Source organism: Botrytis cinerea, chromosome 13 (genome assembly GCF_000143535.2).
Source record: "Botrytis cinerea B05.10 chromosome 13, complete sequence".
NCBI lineage: Eukaryota > Fungi > Ascomycota > Leotiomycetes > Helotiales > Sclerotiniaceae > Botrytis > Botrytis cinerea.
This window is the reverse complement of record NC_037322.1, coordinates 137,770-161,739: the sequence shown is the minus strand read 5'-3', so window position 1 is coordinate 161,739 and position 23,970 is coordinate 137,770. Positions and strand designations below refer to the sequence as shown.

The 23,970-nt window shown below is 41.8% G+C and overlaps 9 protein-coding genes across 9 annotated transcripts; 6 read left to right on the top strand and 3 right to left on the bottom strand.

Annotated features, from left to right (window-relative positions):
* Positions 1-1,003: 1,003 nt before the first annotated feature.
* BCIN_13g00360 (hypothetical protein) lies at positions 1,004-1,740 on the top strand. Its single transcript, XM_001547457.2, has 2 exons — positions 1,004-1,295; positions 1,345-1,740. Exons 1-2 carry the CDS (start codon positions 1,257-1,259, stop codon positions 1,705-1,707), a joined length of 402 nt encoding a protein of 133 aa, XP_001547507.1. The 5' UTR covers positions 1,004-1,256; the 3' UTR covers positions 1,708-1,740.
* Positions 1,741-3,082: 1,342 nt separating this feature from the next.
* Positions 3,083-4,987, top strand: BCIN_13g00350 (hypothetical protein). The gene is made up of 3 exons (XM_024696607.1): positions 3,083-3,314; positions 3,372-3,476; positions 3,541-4,987. Exons 1-3 carry the CDS (start codon positions 3,167-3,169, stop codon positions 4,947-4,949), a joined length of 1,662 nt encoding a protein of 553 aa, XP_024552420.1. The 5' UTR covers positions 3,083-3,166; the 3' UTR covers positions 4,950-4,987.
* Positions 4,988-5,041: 54 nt separating this feature from the next.
* BCIN_13g00340 (hypothetical protein) lies at positions 5,042-7,359 on the bottom strand. Its single transcript, XM_024696606.1, has one exon. The coding sequence runs from the start codon at positions 7,293-7,295 to the stop codon at positions 5,229-5,231; it is 2,067 nt and encodes a 688-aa protein (XP_024552419.1). The 5' UTR covers positions 7,296-7,359; the 3' UTR covers positions 5,042-5,228.
* Positions 7,360-7,396: 37 nt separating this feature from the next.
* Positions 7,397-8,180, top strand: BCIN_13g00330 (hypothetical protein). The gene has a single exon (XM_024696605.1). It carries the CDS (start codon positions 7,681-7,683, stop codon positions 8,023-8,025), a length of 345 nt encoding a protein of 114 aa, XP_024552418.1. The 5' UTR covers positions 7,397-7,680; the 3' UTR covers positions 8,026-8,180.
* A 156-nt stretch (positions 8,181-8,336) lies between these two features.
* Positions 8,337-8,911, bottom strand: BCIN_13g00320 (hypothetical protein). The gene has a single exon (XM_001547454.2). It carries the CDS (start codon positions 8,763-8,765, stop codon positions 8,448-8,450), a length of 318 nt encoding a protein of 105 aa, XP_001547504.1. The 5' UTR covers positions 8,766-8,911; the 3' UTR covers positions 8,337-8,447.
* Positions 8,912-9,030: 119 nt separating this feature from the next.
* BCIN_13g00310 (hypothetical protein) lies at positions 9,031-11,853 on the top strand. The gene is made up of 2 exons (XM_001547453.2): positions 9,031-9,734; positions 9,935-11,853. The coding sequence occupies exons 1-2, from the start codon at positions 9,177-9,179 to the stop codon at positions 11,564-11,566; spliced, it is 2,190 nt and encodes a 729-aa protein (XP_001547503.1). The 5' UTR covers positions 9,031-9,176; the 3' UTR covers positions 11,567-11,853.
* A 2,722-nt stretch (positions 11,854-14,575) lies between these two features.
* On the top strand, positions 14,576-15,189 carry BCIN_13g00300 (hypothetical protein; the record flags this gene model as incomplete). The annotated part of the gene is made up of 2 exons (XM_001547452.2): positions 14,576-14,837; positions 14,894-15,189. Exons 1-2 carry the CDS (start codon positions 14,651-14,653, stop codon positions 15,187-15,189), a joined length of 483 nt encoding a protein of 160 aa, XP_001547502.1. The 5' UTR covers positions 14,576-14,650.
* Positions 15,190-17,413: 2,224 nt separating this feature from the next.
* BCIN_13g00290 (hypothetical protein) lies at positions 17,414-19,353 on the top strand. The gene is made up of 2 exons (XM_024696604.1): positions 17,414-17,751; positions 18,017-19,353. Exons 1-2 carry the CDS (start codon positions 17,458-17,460, stop codon positions 19,157-19,159), a joined length of 1,437 nt encoding a protein of 478 aa, XP_024552417.1. The 5' UTR covers positions 17,414-17,457; the 3' UTR covers positions 19,160-19,353.
* Positions 19,354-20,372: 1,019 nt separating this feature from the next.
* Positions 20,373-22,405, bottom strand: BCIN_13g00280 (hypothetical protein). The gene is made up of 2 exons (XM_001547449.2): positions 21,315-22,405; positions 20,373-21,262 (listed from the first exon to the last, which is right to left on the bottom strand). The coding sequence occupies exons 1-2, from the start codon at positions 22,183-22,185 to the stop codon at positions 20,688-20,690; spliced, it is 1,446 nt and encodes a 481-aa protein (XP_001547499.1). The 5' UTR covers positions 22,186-22,405; the 3' UTR covers positions 20,373-20,687.
* Between the last annotated feature and the right edge of the window lie 1,565 nt (positions 22,406-23,970).

The window sequence follows — 23,970 nt, the reverse complement described above, 5'->3', positions numbered from 1 at the left end:
TATGATCGCCAACTTTCTTGCCACAAAAAAAAACTACCAGCAACCTAGAACAACACTGAGATTTTTCCAAAAATAGTAATTCATAGTTGTATAGTTTTTGGCCAGTTGGGAGTCTAGATTGATGCATTATACTTCTGCAGCATGACAAAATCCGACTGTAATGTAACCAATAATCAATCCAGTAAAAAGATTCAATCCCACGTCCTGTCTACAAGTACAGACTATTGGACATTCTACTATCGATATAAGATTAGAAAAAACATTGCTCTACGTTGAGGATATGATGTCGTACCGAAATTGCTTTCAAATCATTATGATAGCTCAATTATGTGCGTTGAAGATGTATAGAGATCGCCAGAAATCGGAAAGAGACCTCGACTACTAGATTGAGCGGCTAGGCGGTTCTTGGCGGCTCGCGAGAGTGATGCAAATTACCAAGCAAGCCGATTTGGCTGTTTTCATGCAATAACGGACATGTAAATGAGGTTACACTACAGAATTCCCCCACATGAACATGTAGGATTATGAGGCCGAGAGACTTTTGGTATTGGAACTGACCAAAAGTCCCTCACAGCAACAGCATTATCATCTGGAACCAACGAAGTTGCAGCCGTAGGATTATCTCAGCAAAGTTCTCATATTTCCCCTGCACGAAAATGCCAGAATTATTACACAACAACCCAGAAAATGTGTGAAAAGACAATCATGACTGGCCCATCAAATGCATGTTTGGCAAGGTCAAAAGTCCCCGGCAGCATGGGAATTTGGTAAGTGTCTTGCACAACTTCCCTCCGCCCAATTTTTGGTCAATCCGTATCTAGTTGGGCGAAAATGAAGACCTATGCCATTTGGATCCGGGGTGACAAAAGTCCCCAGCTGTTGACAAGGATTGTGAGAGTTACCTTTTGACATGGTAAACAGCAGGAGGACGGAGGCTCATGTAAGAAGATGAACTCTCATATAAAGAGCACTTGCTTTCCACCTCATCTGTCTGCATGCTTCAGAGTCTTTCCATCTCAAAACAACTTATTCCACCTAAATTCCGAGGAAACCACACCTTCCACTTCCTCTTCAGAATTCTTATTGAAAACTACAGCCTTTAGTTTGTCCACCCTCGCGTTATTTGCTTTAAAAAAATTGAGATATCGTTCTTCTAAGATCAAAGAGACCAGAAAACACGGTCTCCCGGTCAGAAAACCACAATACATACTCCCAGGCCATATTAAAGTCACCAGGTCTATTATAACTCCGTCATAATGCCCAATTCACCATACCATCACCAATCGACTACTCAGGTTTGTTCTTCTTCTTCAAAGTTGATTCATTTACTGATGCTTCTTTCAGGCAACTCAGTTTCAATTTTCGGACAACGGAAATGCAGTTGAGTATACAGCGAATGGTCAGTGGAACAACTACTATACCCAAAGTCGATTCACAGAAGTCAACCGCGCTGTGCCTATAATGAGCAGCAATGCTCAAACCCAAGCTCAGAAGTCATACACTTCTTCATCGACTACCAATACGGAATCAATGACGCCAATGGATCGCTGGACTGCCGAAACTTTTCAACAGGCTTCTTGGAATGCAATCGGAAGTGTTGCTACCTCATCAAAGAATAGCGGGTCCGGATATTCAAGCAATCATGTTAATCACCAACAGCAATCTGGTGATGATTGGAGTATCTGTGGAAATAAATCGACCAGATGAACAATAATTGAGAATGAGCGTGTGAGTGATCGATTCCTCTGACTGCTCTGTTTGTCTTGCCCAATTTCGAACACTTGCACTAGTATGAATGCAGTGGGGTGAATGTTTTGGGATTGCAAGATGTCACTCATTTTCAATTTCATTTCTATCGCCATCTCACTTCCGATAATCGTGTTCTTGATCGATCGCGCGCAGTTCTGAAGTTTCTAGAGTGAACAGTTCTGAGGATGTTTATAGTCTAACTTGTGAGCCGACTCCTTCTCCCTTCTCCCAATGGTAATTGGTTCTTGGGGGGATTATGTAAACTAAATTGGCGTGCTTTTAACCCCGAGATGAATTTAAAGAGTCTTTTCTGCACAAATGACTATTTGGGATGTGGATGCAGTGATAGCTTACCCCTATGACCGTGAATAAAATTCATTTCGTATAGCCCTGCATGCATGTATAAGGAATCAACTTGCCTGATGCTGTCGTGGGTTCAGGCTGTCTGTTTGCGGTTGATGTGACAACGGTTCTAACCTCCCTCCCCCTCCTAAAAATAACCTAGCAAATAACTGTTAATCAATTAACAGGATCATGGAGCTTCTTCTTATCTTCTTTCCTTTTCACTTAGCTGGTTTACTTATCAGAGCCTATCCACTGTATTTCTACTCAGGTTCTAGTGCTTCATACTTTCAAGCCCTAGTTATGAATGGGGTGTTGGAGCTGACTCATTAAGCGAAGCGAGGTAACGTATATTTGGTGGGTGATCCCCTTTCCGTAATTTCATCTACGATACATCAGTTATATATCTGGAAAGATTGGTGTGTTAATTAACAATCATTTGGTTCAATCTGTGGTCTTCAATCCGCTCGCAGGATCTTTGGTGTTACTTCAGCGTTGAGATTTGAATCCTTTCGAAAACCTTGCTCGAGATGATGCCGATACATCTGCAGTTTTAAGGGAAGAATCTCTATCTAATAGTAGCAGCAATAACCGATTATACTCTACAGAGGTATATTAGCTTGTAGTATATTCCTCAATTTGACCTCATGAATATGAGCAGATCAAAATTAAATTGCCAAGATGGCATTGAAAAATTACTTACTTGGAACTTAAGTTATTTCTTGATTTGTTATCTGAAAAGTGAGCATAGGAGAGATTTGGTGTCTTTTTCACCAGACAGATAATCCTTTTCCAAGAAATTTCATTTGTGTTATGTTCAAAAAGTGAATGAAGTCATGGGCCGAGGATTCACTAGTCTTCTACAGCAATGTTATAAAAGTTTCAGCTTTTCATTGGCTCTCTTGCACACTAACATAATGGTTGTGAAATCTCTAATTATAGTTTTGCCGTATGTCAAACAGATAAAAATTATCTCCTTCAGCCTTGCTCTGATTTTATCTCGCTTTCCTCCCCACAACAAAAATACCACAACGGCCAGACCTTTGTATCTCAAATTTCTCAATACAGCCACACAATGTCGCACTCAAATTCTACTCTTGATCCTCTTCTTTTTCAAGAAAAGGAGCAGAACAAGAAGACTAACACCTCCTCACAAGAAATTCCCTTTATTAAGCAAGAGCAAGAAGAGGAATATATGCACCACCCGCATTCAATGCACCTTAGTATATATAATTCCCCTCCACCGAGTTGAAATCTCACAGGCTAATCGCGCAATATAGATAACACGCCAGATTCAAAACATGAAGACGGTCATGAGTCTGGTCCTTATTCATCTTTTTCTGCCGAGAAACACGGTATCAGAAACAATTCAAACCATCTGCCTGGTATGTTCTTCTATTGGTCTTGTTGCGAGCAATTTTTGATTAACAATATTTAATCTTTGACTAGATCCGCAAGAATATCAGTATTCGAGAGGACAGGATTTATCACTTGCGCAATCTGGTTCCTTCAGATCACCCGAAGAATACGATCAGTATGTTGGAGATCTGACTTCGCTGCAAAGATATCAGACTGGCCCTTCAGATATTTTCCAGTCTTCATCGCCACAAGAAAGCTTACAGACTGGAGGCTCCGAGTCCTTTAGAATTTACTTACCATCAACAGGCTTGGAACCTGCAAGCTCTGACATCAATCGATCTTCTGATGAGTTTTATTACCACACTGGAGATTTACCTCAAGCCCGAACTTACCAATATCAGTTGACTCACGACCAATCACCTGCCGGTCAAGTTCTTCCTATCCGACAGTCTGATAATCAAAATGTTGTTGATAACGAATACTACAGCAGCCAGGCCTACAACGACTCGCCAGCTTCTCAAGTTCCCGAGCCTGCTCTTGATCTTGACGAATACCCAGTATTACAGCCAGGACTCATCACCATGAATCCCCCCACACCACCTACAGCTCAAGAAATCTGTTACTTGCAATCATGGATTCCGAGAAATCAACCAGAGATCGAAAAGTTCTATGCTGCTAGACCTGGACTGAGTCGACCTATCTTTGGAGGCTCTTCAAAGCAGGATCAATTAGATATTGTCATCAGACAAATGTTAGTTGAGCATGGAGCTATCAGTGATGAAAGAAAAAGTATCCATGATCGATATGATCAACTTGGCGCAATTCTGATCGGCCGATTTCGAGCTAAGAATCCGGATCATGCCTCCGAGCTCCAGCGCTATGGGAAATTTGCCTTCTCATCACCTGCTATCACTCAAGCTCTTCCATATCCTTATAGGCTTCCTCCTTCAGGTATTTTCAACCACTATAACCAATCTTCCGGAAACAATTACGAGAAAATGGGTAGTCCAGACGTAGAGGCAGTAAAGAAATGGGGCGGGATCAGAAAGCAAACCAACAACAAGGGTGTCTACCACGAAGTCCTGCACCGTAGACGTACAATGCTTGGTGCCAAATTCCACCCTGAGTCCAAAAGATTAATGGCCTTACCTTATTCGACTGGTGAAACTTTGAGCGATCGAGATATTCTCCAATTAGCAAGACTGAGTCCATACCAAAGACACTTACGCGCTTCAAAATTCTTCAACGAGCGGGGAGAGTTTTACACTCGCCATGTACGTTTCACGGAGATGCCGGATGATTATCTCAGACGCGAGGGATTGTTGCGTTCGTGGATTCCGAGAAAGGCGGGAGATCGTCCCCGGAATAGCATAGAGCGTGCTGCGCGGGCGGCACAGTTGGGCTTGACGGGTGATGATAAGCTGATTGCTGATGCAGCAGCCGAGAGACTTCGTCGAGCTGCGTCTGAGAAAAACATGAGAAAATCAAAGGCAGCATAACCAGGAATAATAACTGGCACTCTTACACTATCTATGCAAGGTCCCAACTACCGAAGGCTAATCGGGATAATGACGGTGGTGTTGGAACGGCATGGCGCAGTGTTTTGTGTATTATTTTCTTTTGTCATTACAGAATTTTGAGCGTTGGTTGTTAGATTCCCACTTTGTGTTTTTTCTTCACCTTTCTGTACTTGGGTACGAGTAGATAGCCTGTTGACTTACATTATAAAACTTATCATATTTTTCCTTAATCAACTTGATTTTTGTCTATGCTTGTATTCACATGAGGTTAAACTCCCGTTCTTCTATACCTGAATAATTCGCATCATCTTTCCTAACATCAAGTACTCCGATCCGTTCCCATGCATCAATGACTGAGTTGAATCTAACCACAAGCGTGCACAAGAACTCTGCTTCTTCGTCTAACTCGTAATTTTTCTCTGTCATTGAACCTAGAATCAAGCAGCAAACTTCCCAGATCTGCTCCTGAGGAAGACCTCCCGAATAGAAGGGAATATCCAAATTCATATCATACATAGATATGAAAACCATGCCCTCAATATCTGCGTCAAATACAAGCATTATGTTCTCCTCGGTCTCTGGTAGAAAAACAGTTGCGAAGAAATATTCACTATTGACGGAAACTGTCTTCGTTTCTAGGAAGTTATCGAACGATGAGGTACCTGGAGGCATTGTGAATAGTGAAGCTGGCTCTGAAGGATAGAATCGTGGGCTTTTGGAAAATGATGCATCGTGGGCTGCTGGAAAGACTATTCCAAACCCCTCTGTCATCACCATACTAGCCCATGACCACGTTGGGGCAACTTCTCTATTCTGCCTCTTCGTTGGCAAACTAATAGGACTTGCATTGTTATGTATGTTTTCATGCCTCGTAACATCCCACAGTAAGCCCCTCGCAAGATCTTCAACCCAAAGTCCTCGAAGATATGTAGACATCAATCTAGAGTGGAAGACCTTGGCAATACCTAATAATGCGCTCAATCGATCGTTTTCGTGGCTCAACCTCAGCCTAGAGAATTCCTCTACGGCACGAAGCCAACTATCATAGGAAATATCTTGCACGTCGCGAAGAGGGTTAGATGCGATAGAATCAAGTCCAGTACATTCGCATCTTAGTTCTTTGCGGCATTCCATGACTAGCTCTGACGAGCAAAAATGCAAGGTTCTTGGTGCTAAATATCGTTCTTGGAAAATCCAGGCTCTTGATAACAATGGCGCCTCCTGCTTCTCTTTGCTCCATGAACCAGTGGTGTTGTTTCTCAACATCGTCGGAGTGGAATAAAATTGATGGAGTCCATCGAGCGAATGACGAACAAATATACTCTTATCTTCTGTCTCTGGCTTCAGGAGGCATCTTGCGAGTAAGGGGATAGATCGATGAAGTGGATTCCTAGGTGCCAGAAATCCCATAGAACTATCAGCAGCACCAGTAGCCGCGATGTTCACATAAGAATTGGAGTATATTGAAGCCATAAGAATCGATTCATGCTTCCAATCATCCAGAGAGTCCTGGACAATGCAAAGAGAGTCGATCCATATGAATCTCAATCCTACAGCTCGTACTACGGATATTGCATCTTGAAAGGTAGCTGGGAGATCCGTTGCTCTAATTCCACCATAGAAAGATGTTATAGTAGATGATGTGGTTTGAATGATACGATTAGAGCCCCAGCAATGTGATAAAGTTGCGTAGGAAGGTCGATTGACGCTGCTTGTGAGATTCCCAACCTCTACCAAACGAACAACATCCTTACTACCAGATATATCCAGAAGTCTAGAGGGCAGCTGGCTTGTTGTAGCTATATCGCAATATGAGTGATTCTTAAGGCAGTTGCTGATCCAAGAATTAATGAGTGTGATATGCGTCTTGGTTGAAATCAAGGTAGGAACGTGTCTGGCGATCCCGAGTATGCCAAAATTGCCAGAGTCGCTAATTGTGGGCCTCAGATAAATTCCTCCAACCTCATCCTTATCCGCCACAAACAATTGAAGCCTTGACAACACTTCTTCTCCAACACCATCTTTATCGCGAATCAATTCAATCTCAAGAGGAGCAGACTTTTGCACGATAATCCGGCCGCGCTTGACAATTAAGTTGCAATGACCCTTGCGATGAAGCGACGCAGCGTCGCGCCGCATAGCTTTCACACCTCTTTTTATCAAAAAGCAAAATGAACAAGCGCGGCTTGATGATTTCAGTTCCCGGAAGTTGAATGGAAGAGTATACTCGATTTTATCATTACCTACCACATCGACTCGCCATCGAGCGGTTTGGTACATGGGATTGGTATCAAGGCAAACACGACAGGAAAGACTGGGGGCCATGACGCGGAACGAACGAGGCTTTGCATAGGGGCCCGTCTACTTATATTGAGAGCCGCCGCTAAACGAGTCTAATACCGAAATGAATATTTTTCCTTTCAAAAGAGGGAAATTCATATGGAATTTTGCGATGAATCGTTCTTATATAAACAAAAGCGCTATCCAAGGCTCACAAGAACAGAAGGTGGTCAGACTCGGGCACCAAGACATGTGAAGAATGTGGGGTTCATGGATCTTGAAAGCCTAAATGCTAGCCTCGTCACTTCAACCTCATGGAATGAGTATATATAACCATTGTCAAACACTTAAAAGGGTGAAAGGTTAGATTGCTACCTACTCTTACTCCGAAAACGAATACCGGTTGAGTCAAACCAGAGTTAAGCATGATATGGGGATTGTGGCCAAATATACATCAATCTATCTCATAATTCTCGCCTCTCAATCGAATAGAACGTCGAATGGACAACTCCAAGATCACATCCTGCTTTTGAACCAGGACTCTGGACGAAAGGACAAGTCCGAATACAGCTGGTCAATGTTCAATTTGACTATAATGTCGACACCCGTGGTCCAGCTTCAACACACAATCTGCGCTCGACCCAGCAAGCTCAGGGGATTTGTCTGCTCCAATTTGATGTTGAGTTCATCAAGCAGATTTATACTCAATTTTCCTTGTCATTTGTTGGTTCTATCTCCGCCTCGAAGCATGCCTGATTCTGTTAGCGAGATCTAGGTCCTCTGATCTTTTCATGCTTACCTTTGCGCTTTTTTTACTTCACACTCCGGACAACTTCGGATACGCCTATCTTCATGTATAAACTGTTGACTGCAGCTTCCGGCCAGACCAATCCTGCATGCAATCTCTTGTTTCACATGACTGCACGCCCAAAGAGTTCTATGTATCACACACATTACTCTGCCGCTCTGGCTTTCAGATTCCTTTGGCATACGCCTTCCCAAACTAGATCCTGAGAGTAGTGGTCTCAGCACGATGGATTTTGACCCTAAAGAGGTATACCGAGTTCTTAACCTCTCGATTATCGGTGTTCAGCACTCAATTTGATGAGGTCGATAGACAGATCAAACTGGAAACACGTCTAGGTGATGCCTTCAAATCTCAGGCGTTCTTGTCGAGGACTTTTCGATTTTTTACGATTACTTGAGAATTCGTCGATAGTAATATCTTTGTTTAACAATCAAATACAACATTTTTGAGGAGGTATTGATGGGGGGAAGGATATAAAAACAGCAATTACGACGTTTGATGGTGATGGTGATGGTGATGGTGATGGTGATGGTGATGGTGATGGTGATGGTGATGGTGATGGTGATGGTGATGGTGATGGTGATGGTGATGGTGATGGTGATGGCAATGGCGATGGCGATGGCAATGGCGATGGCGACTGCAATTGAGAAGGGGACCAACCACCCGTGATTCCCATCTTCATATCTTTGGGATTTGCTGAGACTCATGATTGAGAAAGTGTTATGGGAACCCCCCAAAGTTTGAATACTCCATCTTAAGTTTATCAAATGTGCCCTTCATGTATACTTGCATCATCACCGTCCCCTTCACTCGCTTAGCTTCTGGCACCGTCTCCATCTCCATCTCCATCTCCATCTCCATCAACAATCTCCTTATGCGAGACGAGGATTGCCAGCACACACCACTGATAACATTCACGTTGACTTTGTGTTTTGCTTCTTTACTTTATTTCTTTTTTCTTCTGCATACCACGGTATATTGTTGTACGAGCATCTGCAACAATTCAACATAGCCATAGCGTCGTCATCTACGAATAGGAGTACGGAATTTTAGGACTACAAAATTCTACTCTATGTAGTATTATCTTTATATACAAACAACATCTTTGCCTTTAAAGCATGCTTTTTAATACTGTTGAAGAATCCGTAGCCGCATATGAGAAAGCACTGCCACAGCAGGGTTGCTGGAACCCTGGTTCGAACATTGCGCAATCACCGATATCCAGTGATCAGGCATCGCATTCCTTTGGTAATGATTTGAATAATCCAAATTGCTTATCACACAACATTGTTTCCGACAACAACCTCGATGATTTAGTGCTCTTTCCCAATGGCGAAGTCCCAAATTACGGTATTGAGTTCTATTATGACCCGCTTGCCTATCAAAATGGGGTGGACGAACTTACATCAAAACCCACAGCGGGGTCCTCCGATAACCAAAACCCCTCGCAATGTCAGATCACAACTCGAAGATTGGGTAGTCCGCAGCCGACTCAAGAATCATCAATCGCTGAAGTACGAGACCACCCTTTCGGTTTCCCTAACCAAGCGGAATACAATCAATCTGAAATGCCAGAACAGGCCGAAACACCAATAAATTCACAACATATGCAAGCATTTTCGAGAGCTGGAACCATCTCTGGATCGGATCTTGCAAATCATGACCTTGAAACAAACGTGAGTATATATTTTGATTCATCACATTGCGCGCCACGTACTATTTAATGTTAGGGTAAATAGTGCCAATTTCTATCCTTCGAATATGAGACCCTTGTAATTTGCAAGAGTCTTTCTAAATCCGTCTTTTGATTTGATCCCGCGCTCTTTTATATCTACAGAGTGGAAGATCCCCAAACTAACAGTGTTTCTTGTGGCAGGAGAGCAACTTGAAGGAGTCCACAGAAACTCACGGGCGGATATTCCCACTTCGACGATCGACTAGGAACAAGGGAAGTTGTTCAGCGAGAGGGGCTGGGAACATTGTTTCCACTAATCAGACAACAAAAGTTCTAGAGTCAATGGTTCAATGCTCCAGTCAAAGGCTAGCTGATTGTCCCGCGAGTCGAAATTCCTCAATTTCTGCAGGTGCCGAATTTACCAGTGACAATTTTCGAAGTAAGCTATTCGACAAAGTATACGGGAGAACATCAGAGTTTGGAGATAAGCCCCTGAGTCAATCATTCGTCGCCTCGGAAATCAGAAAAGCAATACAGGATATCTATCGCGATGCTGGCTTCAGATGGGAGACTACGAAAATGGAAAGCTTGGCTGGAGAATCTATACTCGAGATCATTCGAAACGAAGATATACCTTGGAAGGATATGAAGCCTATGAAAATTGCGGAATCAGTCTACGAGATCTACTCCAAAGTAGAATGTGATCAGCCTATACCGCAGCGTATTTCTTCTAGAATACAGAACACAAGGACTTCATTCTCTGATTTGGCGCCACAAACAAACAGAAACCCCTCAATCTTTTCACGTTCGTCTAAGCGTCGTAGCGATTATGAAGGTTCCACGAGTGTCACTTCCTCTTTCAGTAAGCGGCTCAAAATCCCCTCGGATGAGTACAATTGTTACTATGACCATTGTAACGCAAGCGTGGAGGTTAAAGGAATTGGACCCCACAACAAGATTCATAATCCTTATGAGTTTACGGCTTGCATTGTGCCTGGTTGCCCGAGGATATTCCCCAGGAAGGAGACTATGAAAAGTCACCTAAATACCAAATCTCATAAAGGTTACCTCAAAAGTCTCTCAGAAATTGAGAGGAGCAGCATATCAAAACGGATCAAGGAAAATACTTTTATAATCACAGACCGAACCCACGACCACTGCACTTTCTGTGACAAAAAGCTTCCTCGAGGTTCTTGGAAGAAATGTTGGAAGAGCCACGTCCACATCTTGAAACATTTGAGAGCATCTACCCCCTTGGTCTTCCAGCACTTATGCTCGGACAAAGACAGTTGTGGGAAAAAAGAGTATTGGAAGACGAGCTCCTGCATCCTACCAGAGAATCGTAAGAAAGTTCCGGATAGCGATTATGGTGACTCTGATTGTGAAGTACAATCAGAGATTGATGAGGACAATCTTGATTGTTCAGACAACGGAGATAGCACGGAGCCACAAGAAAGACCTGACATAGATAGCTATGCCCAAGGACCTATCACTCGAGACTATCGCGACAGGAACAAAAGCTTCAGTGGTAGTTATCCGGGAAATCGGAGCCCATCTGAATATAGAAGTCCCTACCACAACATGCAGCCTCCAAGGGTTCGGCTCATGTCTGATAGGTTGGACTCCTCTTCTGACACAGAGTCAGATGTTGCAATCTCTAGATTTCTTGGTGAGAATCCAGATGTCGAGTATTACAACAACTACACTCTTCGGGATCCATCACACGTACCTTTGCGGCATGGTACGTTGAAGTCTTCCATAGATTCATGTGCAACAACCGTGGAACAAGGAGACGGCGATGCGACGGCCCAACCATCGACGACACGACTCTGATTATAAAATCTTCCGCGGAAATGCCACTCGAAGTGCCTCTCTTTTCCTTTGCTTGCCTCTTCCCATGGCGTTATCGATTATACTTAAATTCTTACGAAGCTTTCTTTGGTGCGTTCATGGAGATCGAAACTCATTGTATGTCTCAGATGGGTAACGACAGATGAAATTTGAGGGTCCTCAATTGCCTAGATAAGGCGTCAGTTCGACTCGCAAAATCGATCAATACAGCTTAGAATTAACAGTTTGAGATATATAAGAAATAATTTTTATAACATGATTTATCATCATATGGGTCACATAATTTCTGGGCTATTTTATTTTATATACAGAATTCGTTCAAATGTATTCGTATACTTTATTCATTTATAGATAGATTTTTTTGGGGGGGGATGAAAGATATAATTTCTAATTGCATAAATGTTATACATCTTCTGAGAATTTGAATTAATATAATAGTTATTGAAAAAATGGAAATTTTTTGGTGGTAATGGTTTGATTGAGTCAGTTCGTTGACGATGGAAGATCTTGTCTTTTTTCTCTTACTAGGAAGGAGGAAAGCTAGCTATATACCCTTTTGGATTAGGTTGATCTAGACGCCCTTGAAATGCCCCTGGATCGATGAAGCCGTCATAAGCCAACGACCTAGCTTGTTGAGGTCGACCTAGCTTCAAAGAAAATCACTCTTCGAATCCGGCCCTATGCAGAGCTGGATTTTTTATAGGTCAATTGGTCAGACTTTTCTTTCGGTAAGTCGAACAAGAGGCTATCAGCAAGGGCAGCATATTCCCTTACCGTGAACAACAGAGCATGACGACACAGTTTAGAAGAACTTGGCTAGTGCCTATCTAGGTTATTAATGAGCTCACAGTTTTATGAATAATGAACACATCCGCTCTGTGCTAGAGTCTCTTGAATTGTATATCATCTAGTTTGGAGACGGAGAACGCTGTATTAGAATACGAAAGCGACTTGAAGATAGAAAATATCATAATCTACGCAAACCACTAGCAAACAAGAGGTGGAAAGTCAACACCTCATCCCATATCGATTCGCTTTAAGTAGTGGATCTAGGTACTTTTCATCGCATAACTTATCCTCGCAATACTTTCATACGATAAACGATCAAGAGGAAATGCTTTCAACTTGTGATTTATCTTGCAGTACCACTTTCAACAGCTGTAGGCCTCAATCAAGTTTAAATGTGATTTCTCCAAAATCTCATCCTTTCAATGTGACAACAGATTATAGTATTACTCAACATGTCTTCTTTTATCTAACGGGTAAATCGCTCAATATCGAAATGAATCACCTAGCTCTTCGCATAAAGCCATCACTTAACTTATCATAACAGCCGCAGCCTTCCCGCATGTTCACACCACAAAGCCAACTGCAAAAGATCAGTAACCGTCCCTCATCGCTCTATATGTTTTTTTTGAGCTGGGTTTTACTAAAATATAGCGACTGATTTATAAGGATCAGTTTGATGACGATGAAAAGAATTGCGGATTATATAGTAATCATGAATCCTTTCACATACGAGGTTTTGGTGCAACCCGACGGATTCTCCTTGGAGTTCTACTAGGATATGCGTTTGGTTGTGTTTCTGCTGCTCTTGTTGGTTGGAACGTCTCTTGTATGTCGTAGGTGGAACTTCAATTCCACGTCACCAGTTTTCTTGGTAGAGGACATCAAATACAACTTTGGTATAGAATTCGATGTGGAAGACTACTCTGAAGGGAATACATAAAATAGCGGTCATGAACCCTTGTTTACAAATCTATACGAGGTCTCGTGGCAATGCCTCGAGCGCGGAGAGAAAACTTCTTCCACAAAACTTGTCTCAATTCCAGTCCCTGAACATGGCAAAAAGCCGCTAGACTAGGTGAAAAAGAATACCAACGCCTTACCTGTAAGGTTTGCTGGCTTTGCAAATGAGAAAGAGCCATATGAATTGCCAGCTTTCAGGAGACAAGCTGGGACTGACCGATTTGTGGAAGCAATAGTATCTCACACCGCGGATACACCTGCATTCAATGTAAGTGACATTGTCGATGAGGGTTAACTTGTAAACGAGACAACCGAAGTATCCCCGGGTACGAAGTATGAAGATGTCGTATCTCATTGAAAAGGATTTTACGATGGACTTTTCAGATGAAGCGAGTCTAAGACAGCTGGCCGAATGGGAACTCTCTGAGGAAGCGAATCAGAACGATAAGAACAAAAGGCGGTGCAAACCCGTCTTATTAACTTGAGATTTAGGCTTGAAATAACGATATCCAGATGGGCGGGCAAGAATAGTGCCGGTGAGGGAAACAGATAGTAATGATCTTTCGGGGAGAGGTTAATACATTTGCACTGTAAGTTGCTGCAAGCAATTTTCGAGAATAACTTCAAAATAGCACCCATGCTTTGTAAAATGCAAAAATAGCTCAATGTTCGTTTTGCGGGGCTGCAGAAGCCGGTAGCCCGATTGTGGGCTGTGAAGATCTGCCCCTATTTAACGCCCCTATAGCGCCCCGCCTATTTGTTTTCATTCCGTGGTACCAAGCGCGCATATTGTGGATAATCGTGGCTGAGTTAGGAGCCGTAAAAATGTAAAGTTCATCTACCGCTTACGTCGTTGTATTCTGGAATATGAATGTCAGAATTTGAAGCTTAAATTTAACGTTCCCGATAGAGTGTCAATGTACTCCACATTTTGACATGCAGAAAGTATCCACCTTGAGCCACTTTGAAGTCATCGGAAGGCCACTGCCAAGTCGACAAATACGAGGTCGGAGAGACATACGAGACAATGCAGGAGAATTACATTAATAATATATTGACTTAGTGACAATATAGGATATCCGCCCTATAGTGAACCAAGAACAATGTTGTCCATGGGTTGATACATCGGCGTCAGTTATGTCTCCACGGAAATAAATGGGCCTTATAGGGGGTTCAACTTATATATGGAAAGCTCCTGGAACTCAAACATCATTCAAATCATCACTCAAATCATCATCAACAGCTTCCAACTCACTCATCATTTCATTACACGCATATCCAACTATTCTTTTAGTCCAACAACTTCCATACATCAAAATGTTCTCCAAGACTATCATCGCAACCCTCCTCGCCAGCACCATCGCTGCTAGCCCTATCGCCGCTAGCACATCCGACGCTACCTACATACTCCGTACCTTCCCAACTGGAGCCGGGTCGATCTTCCGAGGCTTGGAGATCACTGCAGACAACGGATACCTTTGGGTTGGAAAACAGACTACCCCAGGCAAGCATAAACATATTTCTATGTAAACGATTCAAAACAAGCTAACAGGTATACAGCAATTCATTTCTCTTTCAACAACGGATATGTGAACACCCAAGAAGGACAAGAGCTATATATCTCCGGCAACACAGTCACATATGCTGCTTCAGGCACCGATGCTGAAAATGCTTCAGGCTGGGAGTTCGTCGCCCCTTACAGTGGTCCAAACATCTCTGTTGGATCGTTGACATACCCTGGCTACGACATCTACGCCTGCTCAGGCTCCGAGGCTGATGTCTACACTATCGCCGCTGTCCCAACCGGTACTGGTGCGACTGGTAAATGCGAGCAGATCCAATTGATTGCTCAATAGATGGATGCTGCTTGGGGGTGCTTCCAAATTGGTAGTGACATTCTATGGTCGAACTTGTAAGATTTAATAATGCTTCAAGGGGCTTGATAAAGCACTAGCAGTTATTGGAAGAGGGGAGTTTCGTGGTGGTGTCTTGAGCTGGAATAGGTCTAATTATGAATCGCTGTTGGATTGTATTCTTATTCCATGTATTGAGGTACAACTCAATTAATAAACGATTCATCGTGCCAAACACTACTTCCAACTATGTGATAAGATTTAAGGCGTTGGTCAACAAGCAGAACTCCAGTTCCTGTTTTCTCCAAACTCCCAATACCAAGTTCTTAACCCTCAGCTCTTACCAGCATCTGGCTTCTCCAGCCTTCTAGTAACAACAATAATCACAACGTCGGCATTCATATGTTTTCTTTGCCTGGCAGGCCATTGTTTCACCACCCCATACGATTGAGTGAGCAAGTACGTGGCTGGCATTCTCGGGAACAACTCCTTCCTTGCGTACTTAATAATTATACACTTTGGAACGAATTTCTTAATATCATGGAATTGAATAATCTCATCTCTTTATTAAATATGAAATCGGTGATTCGTTTGTGAAGGGGTAGACGCAAGGTATTATGGTAAGAAGTTGAGGTGTTCGATGGCTTGATTGAGAAATGACGTAATTCATGGTATTATCCCTTAACTGCCAACTCAGGGCCCTGAAGTGGTCCGTGCAATATAGCTTGAATGGCAAAGCCTTAATTATTGAATGAAATAACGTGGTTTATCAGCATGTGGGCTATTTGAAAATACATCAAAATTGGGCCTTTTTCAATATCCTTATTTTAATAACTAATCATTATTTTCGAAATAAAATAGAATATCAAATAATAATAAAAATTCAGCTTTTAAAAAATCTAGTTTTTATATAAATATTTTTATTATATTGTAAAAAAAGAGGAAATTGTTACGATTTTCGTTATAAAAAAGTTATTCCTTTAATAATTATTTTAATAATTTGAATTTCTAATAAACAATTAGATTTTTATAATAATTATATAATTGATTAATAATTGCTTATTAAGTGATAAATAATGAATTAATAGTTAAGGAGATAATATTATGGGAACGGTTTTTAGGATTATATCGAAGTGTTTAGAAACCTTTTGGGATAGTTTAGACTAGACTTCAAATAGGAATTCGAAATGATTGAAACCAGTTTCAATTCTCATAACTATAATATAAAACTAATGAATGTTTTAAGTACGAAGCTCTATATTGTAACAAAATCCGACAAGTCGAATCGACTTACTTATCACCTGATGCTAATCATGTGACGCGGAATATGTTACTCATCGTAACACGAGATAATCAACCTGAGCTGCGGAACGGAGTTCAGAAGTAGATCTTAAATACTAGGTAGTATCCACAGCCGGAGACCGGGATTCATCAACTATTTATATCCGTCTTCTCTCCATTGGAGAGAGAATCAGTTCTCATTACCATTGAAGATATAACATGAGCCACTCGGTGTTAAACCACATTAGTCATATGGAAATGTAATAAGTATGCGAGAAGAGCCTCATTAATTATCTTGGGTATCTTGAGTGTTATTGGGTAGTCACGTGGAAATGTAAGTACACGAGAAGAGCCTCATTAATTATCTTGGGTATTTTGAATGTTATTGAATAGTCACGTAGAAATGTAAGTACACGAGAAGAGCCTCATTAATTATCTTATGAATTTTGAGTTCTATTAGATATCTAACATCTAGTTATATATTAAGTATGAATAGTATTAGTATATTTATATGGAAATTTGAATATACGAAAAGAGCCTCATTATTTATCTTAGGCATCTTGAGTACCGTTGGGTATCTGATACCTAGTTATGTGTTAAGGACGAATAGTATTAGTATAGTCACGTGATCTGGATATTGAGATTGATAGAGAGCTTTTCAATAAGAAGACCTCACTTACTTCACAAGAAATTCGTCAAAGTCTTTGATTTATTGTTTCAATCATCAATAAATAGAGTCTTATTGATCTTCCCATCTTCAAACTTTCACAGATTCGAGATGTCGTTGCAATCTTTCGAAAGAGATATCGAGGTGGACGATTGGACGACTTCGGTACCACCCACCTCGGAACTTAAACGAAACACGGTGGAAAATGCTGTGGGTAAGTCAAGCCCTTTCTTCATTTTGGTGAGTTTCGGTGAGTAATTTCCTAACCTTAATTCTTAGGCATTCAAATTGAAATTCCACCTCATCATAACCATAATAACCATATGAACGTTTGCCCTCGCGCCGAACAATCAACTGCCTTTCAGGTTTTCAATACGTCGGGAAACAATGATCTTCCAAGTGGTACATCTTCGCCTCCTTATCCCCCTTACAACAATGTACACGCAACGTCGCTCTTACGGCCTGAGCAATTCCTGCCAACACCTGATCATATAAGCTCGTTCATGTCTACGGAATTTCCATTGATTCAGCACAACACCTTGTCAACTACCTGTCCAGAGAAATTTCAATCGAACATTTTCCAACATAACACAAGAGATTTTCAGTGTGCAAATTTTGTGAGTTTATGTTTAGGTTATGTTTCGTCTGAATGATTCGAGAGGTGAATACAATCTCGGGGAATATCAATAGGTTGAAATATGGAACTACAAAAGGGTACCGAACTAGACTGGCCGTTAGTCATTCATCAAGGTTCTAGGCCTGATTCACAGAGGTGCCATTCATTCGACTTTCTGCATCAACTTTCCGCATGAAATTCTGAATGTCTCATATACTCCCATAATCTCAGAGATTCCCTCCGCTAATAACAACAAACTCTCACAGAATCCTTTGCCCAACCACCCCTCATTCTCGGTTAGCCAAGAAAATGCTCATCACCCGAACTCTTCGACTATTTCCCCAAACAATCATTCTGCCAAGTTATGTATACGCTCAAATCACAAAATTGCAGATGAACTATTTAGTTTGATACGAACAAAATTGACAGAAGGGGAGAATGTCTCTATGGAATATAAACCCTCGCTTGTGAAAGATTCTGTTCAATTTTTCTATCGCAGAAACGCGCTTGGCCCATTGGAAACTTTAGAATTCGGTCTTTCTATTCGCAAGTCAATTCGGGATATTCTTCTGAATATTCATATCGAAGACAGGGAGGAGAAGAGCTCCTGTATACTAGAGGTAGTTGATGAAGCTTATTATGAAGAAGGATGGCGTCTTTATAGCCCCGTGGAGATTGGTCTTTCAAATAATGGTCACAATTTAGGCCATGATGCACATGTCCTCTCCGAGGCTCAGACAATGACGTACGGTCAGTTTTACTCTGACCCCTCTCCTTCTCTCGGCCAGCCTTTTATCCTCCCGTCACCTTCAAACTCTCGAGCAAGAAAACGTCCAACGAAAAAACACTCCTCCGCCGAAACCCTAGGTCCACAATCCAATGGACAACGTCCCACTTCCTCCAAGCGTTACAGATGCTACTGCAACAAACAATTCACCTGTCTAAAATCTCTCCGCAAACATTCCAACACACACAATCCCTGTCAATTCATCGCCTGTCCTGAACCATTTTGTACACACTTATCTCTCCGAATAGATAGTATAGAAGATCATCTCAAAACGCACCACATCGACCTCTCCCTTCTACTTTCGCTCGAACGTCATCAAAAACGCGAGGAGCTAAAACAAAGAACCTATCTGATATTGGACTGCACGCACGATCGTTGTGTTGTCGAGGGATGCGGTCGAAGATTCCCGAGAAATGAGCTGGATGGGTGCAAACGGAGTTTGGCTCATGTTCTAAGTCATTATAGAGACAAAAACAACCTGCCGAGTTCTTTTAGACATGTGTGCTCGGATGATGTGTCGTGTAGTGGTAAGGAAGCTTGGAGGAATAGTGTATATGTAACAGGAGAACGGATTCAAAAGCTAGAACGGCATGGTATTGAAGATATAGATGCGGAGCCATGATTGGAAGCAGGAATGTGGGAAGATGGGAAGATGGGAAGAACATTGCTCCTCAACATTTTTCAGTCGGCACTCGGAACTTATAGAATCCAAAGCGAGGAAGAGCATTGCAGGAATTTAGATGATATTTGTACATTCATCACATACCATCCTATGATAAAACACTTAATTCATAATCTGCCCGGTATATACAGACAGTCCTACCGATCGATAGACAATCACTCAAGGAAACCAGATATCACATTCATATATCTCTCGTCTATTTTCCTCCTCGGCTCAAGATCTCAGAATGCTTTCGAAACTCACTACTGCAATTTCCTCTTCCCCATTCGCAAGCTCATTCATCTCCACACTCCAAAAATCCGATCCACCATTGAGTACATGAGCTGACGAGATACTTTTCAACTTTCGAAAATCTTAACAATTTCATTTTTCAAAATTTATTCAATATTAGAATCTTTCTTTTGATTCTGTAATCTCTGATGAATCATTATGAGAATTCCTAAGATATGCGAATCGATTTTTCAAAAGATACTTCCAGGTATATTTTTGCAGTGTCCTGTTAGTTCGTACGCCCACTCACTGGTGATCCCATGTACGAGATATCGAGAAATCAAAACAAAGCTCGAGTCCAAACCACCAGGATACAAAATTTCGAACACAAGAAACAACAGCCGATCGATCATTGAAGTAACTTGACACAAAAGTCTCAATCCGTATATAAACGAATTTACTTATATAAATACACACGTATATCATCGCCCATCCAAACAATCTTCCACGATAAGATCTCTCCAGGAACCATCAAGACTTTTGCCAACAGATAGCACATGAAAACAAACGGATCAAGTCAAATGAACAAACAACCAAAACCACATTCTCCACCACACTCGAACTTCCGGTACACTCCCGCTCACCGTAAGAAATATGTCGCGAGTGAAGTTCACCATCTCGTCATGGGTACCAACTAGGTTTCATGTAAGATATTGCGGAATGGAAAATCTGTAGCGTAGACGCTGGTTTAATCGTAATACTACCACCAAGTTTACTGAAGCTGGGTACTAAGTAATATAGATACAAATGTAACTTTTTTGCATTTTTGGGTGTGGTAAACCTCGCATGACCACTTGGATTAAATCATCTCATAAATCTCACAATCACGGAAACGTCTGTTCAAATTTAAAGCGATAGTATGCAAAGAGTGTAATAACGCTTTTGTTCTATTCTAAACGTATTGTTGTGATCTAGTCTAGTCTAATTTAATTTAAACCATCTATCCAGTCTAGTCCATATCGCTCTATGTACACCAGAAGATGCAATCAACCAGATAATCTATCTCTAAAAAGAAGGATATCTCTCCCCGGGATTCCAAGATCTAACTTAAACCTATATATCTTGAGTTTGGTATCGTATCGTGACCCAAGTATTTCCTCAACTCGCAAGCGATAACTCCCCAACTCCACCCACCAATGCACGTGGTCAATAATATCCACAACTCTTCATGTCAAACACCTATTCTCCTATTCCCCGTTCACTCTCCCAAGACTTCAGCCAAAAGAGGTAATCCAGCCTTGGCTCTCTCTTGAACACTTTGACTCAATCTTCTTCCCGCATTCATGTTTCTGCTGGTGCTCATTGCTGTAGCCATAGAACCAACTGGTACGACCTTTGAGACGGTTGGCTTGTCCGACTTAGCAATAGAAGCTTGGCCATTAGTAAGATCCTTAGCATGAACTTCTCCCTCTCTGTTATACAAGTTTCTGTACATGAAGACACCACTTCCCTCCATACCCTCTGATTCTTCGACGAATTTACATGTACGTTGGTTTCTCCAGAAAGCGGTCCAGAAAGGAGTCTTGACATCGGCTTTGTAATGTTGACCCATGACTTTCTTAATATGTTGGCTTGCTTCTCCAGCGTGATAGAATGGGATTGTGGAGACTAAGTGATGGCAAACGTGGGTACCAATGATATCGTGGAAAAGATGGGTATCAATGAAACCGAGGTCACGATCGATAGTAGCGGTTGCACCACGAGCGAAATTCCAGGTGTTGTTGTTGTAATGGGGCATGGATGCATCGGTGTGTTGGAGGAAGGTAATAGCAACTGTGAGAATATGTTAGTATCGGGTGATTGAGAATTGAGAAATGAAACTTACCAATCCAGTTGTTAACCCACAACCATGGAACACCCCAAAGAACAATAACATTGAAGCTTCCGAAGACTTGACCAGCCCAGATCAGAGCAGCAATCATAACAGCAACACCAACGTCACTCAAAGCGATCAAAGGCAACTCGTGCTTCTTGTAAAAGACACTGTCCTCTCCAAAATAGAAGTGAGAAATTTTCATTCCCTTGGCACCATCGTAATCTTGTCCAGTCAAGTTGGCAATCAAATATCCTGGCCATCCAAACAATTGATGAATGAATGCATGGTAGAGCGAGTAAATTGGAGAGTCTTCTGCCAATTCAGCAAACTCGATCATGTTGGCCTTAGCCTTCTCTCCAAAGTTTCTCTGAACCCAACCTTCTCTAGTGTGTGGAACGAAAGCAGTGTCTTTGTCCATATTGCCGGTAGCTTTGTGATGTTGAGAGTGGGAAAGTCTCCAGGAGTGGAATGGCACAAGTAAGAATGAGTGCATGATCAATCCCATAGTCCAATTCAATCTCTTGTTCTTGCTGAAAGCACCGTGTCCACATTCATGTGCCAAAATCCAAATACCAGTAAAAACAAAACCTTGAACAGTGGTGTATGCAATCCAAGCAGCGAATCGAAGGTATGGATTTGGGAGCATTGGGATGAAGGTGAGGGCGAGGTAAATGAGGGTGGAGACGTAGAAGTAATCGCGGACAACGTATGCCATTGATCGAATGATGGAGGGTTTGAAGCAATGAGCTGGGATAGCATCGTAGATTTCCTTCATGGTATAATTGGGGAGCTCAAAGACATTTCCATGCATGTCAAGATGTTGAGGTTGCTTTTCCTCAACGAGGGTGTTGCTCGTTGAAGAGCGAGTTGAAGGTGCCATGTTTGCGACTTTTCTCTTCTCTCGATTTTGAGATGTGTACAGTCGTCTTATAAAAGAATTGATGAAAGGGAACGTTTTGAATATCTCGAGTTATGCTGTCGAGATGAACAGTACAGCGGGATCAGAAAGCCAGCTTTGAGACAGTAATAAGAATATTCCAGATTCCTACAACTTCTTCTCAAATGAGACAAAGAGAGAAAGAGGTATTGGGAGAAGGATCAAAAAGAGGGAAAAGATGAAAGAAGAATTGGAAAAGTGTGTAGAGGGAGGAAGAGGGGAAGTTTATATATATGGTGGTAAGGAAGAAGAAATACAAAATTTCTTAGCTTTACCTAGCTACTCTTAGCTTCGAGTCTTGGTAAAAATGATTGAGGCAATTCTCATATATATATATATATATATATATATATATATATAAGTATATCTAGCACGCACCATATTAGTAGTAAAATAGTAATAAAAATAGTAATAATTCCATTCACTTACCACGTACGATATATTGAATTGAGTACACACATACACACACGCGCACACACATACACACAGATACTCACGCAGATACACACAAACACCCACCGAGCCACCACATATAAATTTGGAGAGAAAATGCCACATGCCAAATACCAATTGAACCCTTAAACACTTTAGCGTGATCCAAATCTTCCATCTTCCTTGATATTTCTCCATATTATTTTTTACTTTTCCCGCTCAAAACCAGCGTCTCCACTTTAAGGATTCGGTAAGAGAAGTGATAGTGGAGAACTTTGCTCCTCAACAGTTTTTGAACAATCCGTCCTAACTTCATCGGGGCTTGGTTTTCGAACAGGTCCAAATCCAAATTTCACATTTCATCAATTTGTCTCGATTTACCGTAATTCTTCTTGCAATGGAATCGTTTGATTGGATCCGATAAGAGATGTTGTCATGTCAGCATTTATCCGCCTGAGACGTGGTGGGATGAAGGGGATGAGATTGGAGCAAGAATAGCCATCAGTATACACTTACTTGGGAGGACGAGGGCAGCAAGCAGGGCGGGCAGGGCGGGCAGGGCAGGTAACATGCTCAGAGTCTCAGACAGATACAGATCTCCCTTACCTAGATACCCTTTCAATGATTGAAACATCTCCAACGTTTATCTTCACCATCAACCATCAACCATCAATCATCAATCATCGTGGCCAGTATCATGCCACCCTGATACATCTCCACTGATTGTCCATCCACAAATTCCTTTTCTTACCCACAGCTCACTAACGGTACAACGGTACAAGTTGCGACCCCCCTAATCAAGAAGGGAAGTGATATTTGTGTTGGCATTGGCGTTGGTATTGGCACGTCTAGCATCTTTTCAGCTCCCCGGTTTATTCTCTTCGTTCACCAGAGAGATGCTGCTTGCTGCTGAGTGTTGCTGACGGTTGTAGGTGGTGATCTTGTCGTAAAGATTAGTAGTACGAGGTGTCATCATCTTCTGCTTCATCTTACGTTCTTTTTTGGGACTCTGTGCAACTTTCTCTCACATGTCAAACAGGCGGTCTTGGTATCACCTTCGCCCCTTCACCGTTGTCGGTTACAACCAGCCCTCAGGAACATCGCCTTCCACATACTTCAACGACAATCATTCATGGTTCATCCATCCATTCATTCAATCAACCAAATAAATTACATACTACCATCCAATCAAATGCTTTCTATCAAAAACTTCCTCTGAATCAAATTCAATCAACACATCTATCACCCCCTACCGACCCTGGTGGATCTAATGCAGGGTCCTTCTCCATCTATCAA

What these genes read in the sequence shown, in the direction of transcription:
- BCIN_13g00360 (XM_001547457.2), top strand. Translation starts at nt 1,257, where the DNA reads ATGCCCAATTCACCATACCATCACCAATCGACTACTCAG. An exon ending in ATCACCAATCGACTACTCAG is followed by an intron (nt 1,296 to 1,344) that starts GTTTGTTCTTCT and finishes TGCTTCTTTCAG; the next exon opens with GCAACTCAGTTTCAATTTTC.
- BCIN_13g00350 (XM_024696607.1), top strand. Translation starts at nt 3,167, where the DNA reads ATGTCGCACTCAAATTCTACTCTTGATCCTCTTCTTTTTCAAGAAAAG. An exon ending in CCCGCATTCAATGCACCTTA is followed by an intron (nt 3,315 to 3,371) that starts GTATATATAATT and finishes CGCGCAATATAG; the next exon opens with ATAACACGCCAGATTCAAAA. An exon ending in CAATTCAAACCATCTGCCTG is followed by an intron (nt 3,477 to 3,540) that starts GTATGTTCTTCT and finishes ATCTTTGACTAG; the next exon opens with ATCCGCAAGAATATCAGTAT.
- BCIN_13g00340 (XM_024696606.1), bottom strand. Translation starts at nt 7,295, where the DNA reads ATGGCCCCCAGTCTTTCCTGTCGTGTTTGCCTTGATACCAATCCCATG.
- BCIN_13g00330 (XM_024696605.1), top strand. Translation starts at nt 7,681, where the DNA reads ATGGGGATTGTGGCCAAATATACATCAATCTATCTCATAATTCTCGCC.
- BCIN_13g00320 (XM_001547454.2), bottom strand. Translation starts at nt 8,765, where the DNA reads ATGAGTCTCAGCAAATCCCAAAGATATGAAGATGGGAATCACGGGTGG.
- BCIN_13g00310 (XM_001547453.2), top strand. Translation starts at nt 9,177, where the DNA reads ATGCTTTTTAATACTGTTGAAGAATCCGTAGCCGCATATGAGAAAGCA. An exon ending in ATCATGACCTTGAAACAAAC is followed by an intron (nt 9,735 to 9,934) that starts GTGAGTATATAT and finishes TTCTTGTGGCAG; the next exon opens with GAGAGCAACTTGAAGGAGTC.
- BCIN_13g00290 (XM_024696604.1), top strand. Translation starts at nt 17,458, where the DNA reads ATGAACGTTTGCCCTCGCGCCGAACAATCAACTGCCTTTCAGGTTTTC. An exon ending in ATTTTCAGTGTGCAAATTTT is followed by an intron (nt 17,752 to 18,016) that starts GTGAGTTTATGT and finishes AAACTCTCACAG; the next exon opens with AATCCTTTGCCCAACCACCC.
- BCIN_13g00280 (XM_001547449.2), bottom strand. Translation starts at nt 22,185, where the DNA reads ATGGCACCTTCAACTCGCTCTTCAACGAGCAACACCCTCGTTGAGGAA. An exon ending in GTGGGTTAACAACTGGATTG is followed by an intron (nt 21,263 to 21,314) that starts GTAAGTTTCATT and finishes ATATTCTCACAG; the next exon opens with TTGCTATTACCTTCCTCCAA.